Raw genomic sequence first — 2309 nt, 5'->3', positions numbered from 1 at the left:
TTGTTGGTTGTTTCACATTTATAACTTTTTGATAAAAAAAAAGTATTACCTTAATATTACATTTTTCCACCATACGTAAGACTGTGTATGAGTGTATACATGTGTGTTTGCTTTCCTTCTAACACCTATTTAACCGGTCTTCTTGCAGGGTGCTTCAGATGACGATTTCTTAACAGACTTGATGTACAATTTAGCAGAAAAGCAGGACCAAGAGGAGGTATTATTTTTTGAAAATCCATTTCTTTTTCCGAGTTATAGTTCAGTAGCTGAAGGTGTCCCCCTTTTGCCTTTTGGTATCACCACGACAGGTATTCGTGGTGGTACGGCAGTGCTGGCGGCAGAGACATTGGCGTAGATGTGGTGGGAAGCCAGACTCAGTGTGTGTCATTGCGGTCATGGATTGCCTTGTCATTTTAGCCATGCAATACCCTATCATTGCAGCCTTGGGTTGCCTTTGGAATGCAGCCTTTGATTGCTATAACATTTTTGCCCGGGAATATGTATTGATTAAGCTGAGGTTGGTGGGGAGAGGCTGAGACTACTTGTAAATATTCCTCTCCCTTCCTTGTCATGAAAATATATAATAACTATGAGATTCTCTCATCATGAAGATTTTATTTTTTTCCTCTTTAGTTTCTTAATGATCTCGAGTTTCTATTGCATCAGTGTAAATAATCTTCATTTGATTTTTGTTTGTTTTGATGTCTTATTTTAAGAAATAGCCACGCTAAAAAATCTGTTTCTTGGCGATAATGGACAAGGAGAAAGCATTGATTACTGGTTATTCGCACTGGAATAGTGAGGGTGGTTGCAGATGGTGCTAAGGATTGAATAAATGGAACATGCATGATCATCATATTGAAAAGTAAAACACCATAGTAGTTGTAGTATGTGTGATGATTGCACACTATACTTTGTATTGTAAATTTCATAATTTCATTTATGGTATTCATTTTACTTATTTTCATATCTACCTTGAACATTTAAGTATTATATATTCTTCCCAGTGTTGTCTTCTTCCATGTTGTGGTTTTTCTTTGCCATATTTTCCAGCACTTCATCCCAGTTCCCTCTGTGTCTCTTTCATCTTCAGTTTCCTTATCCAGGCTCAGGAGTGCCATCTGTTTCAGTTCATACTCCAATACACCATCTACAGCAAACAGCTACGATGATCTCAAAGGGAGGCTTAGTACAGCCGCCAAACGTCAGAACCTTTATCAGTATCAGGAAAACCCTTATTTCCCCAATATAGCTTTACCATCAGGATCTAATATTCAGTCTTGCTATCCACAGGCATCGGATGAGGAGGACTTGGTTGTGGATGAGGTCGTCTCGCTGTCCATGGTGGGCAAAGGCAGGCGGCAGCGCTCAGAGTCCCTTTGCTCGGTCTCTGGGCCGTGTGTGCCACCTGATCTCCTCCTCAACACATGTAAGGTATGTCAAAGACAGCTCTTGGAGGTAGTGTAATAAGTTGTTTTCATGGTTTTTACATTTTGGTTTTGTTAGGGTTAGGTTGGCTTGTGATTGCCTTTTTAAAGATGTCAGTATATATGAATCCTTTTCATGTTGTAATGTTTTCTTGGGAATTACCTTGATCAGTATCAGAATTACCCCATTGCTCACTTAAAGTATTTCACACTTTCATATCTAATTTTTGTTATATTTTATCCTACAGGATGAAAACTTAGACTCCATTCAAGTGAAGGAAGAGGATGTTTTAACAGAAATTGCAGGTGTGTTTGATGATTCCACACTGCTAGCTGATCAGCTAATTGAAGCAGATTTTAGCCAAGAGGAACTAAATCAACTGGTCAAAGAGGAGGTGGTATCCGACTCAATGCTCTTGCCCAAGGATACCAGTGCACCTGTCATGCAAGACGATGATGACCTCCAGTACTTGAATATCTTACAAAATGAGGCATCTACCATTAGTGAAAATAGTGCTCTGGGTAATTCTCATATGAAAAGCAATAACACTGAGAATGTAAGCATCAAACCTGGGGAAGTGAATTTGCCAGTTCCTGCAGAAGAGCCACTGAAAGGTATTTATAAAAACTCTTTCTTTCTTTTTCATGTCTTTTCAAGCTGCCATAATTGATTCCAGTCTCTAATGAATATATATTTGTTTATGTATTTTTATCTACATTTGTAGACCAGAAAACGTATCAGAATTGTGAGTCACTTAGACTAACTACTCCCTCCCCCTACCCCTTCCAAACAGGTTTGGAAAAATCTAAATCTGTGGCTGACCTAAGTGGACTTAATGCACAGGTCATTAGTGAGAAGGTGAGTGTGGTATCGCGCAGGCG

The 2309-nt window shown here is 39.1% G+C and overlaps 1 protein-coding gene across 5 annotated transcripts in view; it reads left to right on the top strand.

Moving 5' to 3' along the window:
* LOC119591499 overlaps positions 1-2309 on the top strand; it is a 27560-nt gene that overhangs the window by 22925 nt on the left and 2326 nt on the right. For all 5 annotated transcript variants that reach the window (XM_037940249.1, XM_037940245.1, XM_037940246.1 and 2 more), the window contains 4 exons: positions 149-217; positions 1294-1434; positions 1676-2042; positions 2222-2286. In XM_037940249.1, coding sequence (XP_037796177.1) covers positions 149-217; positions 1294-1434; positions 1676-2042; positions 2222-2286 — 642 coding nt within the window. The remainder of the gene's footprint in view (positions 1-148; positions 218-1293; positions 1435-1675; positions 2043-2221; positions 2287-2309) is intronic.

This window comes from Penaeus monodon, chromosome 28 (genome assembly GCF_015228065.2).
Source record: "Penaeus monodon isolate SGIC_2016 chromosome 28, NSTDA_Pmon_1, whole genome shotgun sequence".
Lineage (NCBI taxonomy): Eukaryota > Metazoa > Arthropoda > Malacostraca > Decapoda > Penaeidae > Penaeus > Penaeus monodon.
The sequence above is the reverse complement of the archived record's forward strand: the minus strand, read 5'-3'. Positions and strand labels throughout refer to the sequence as shown.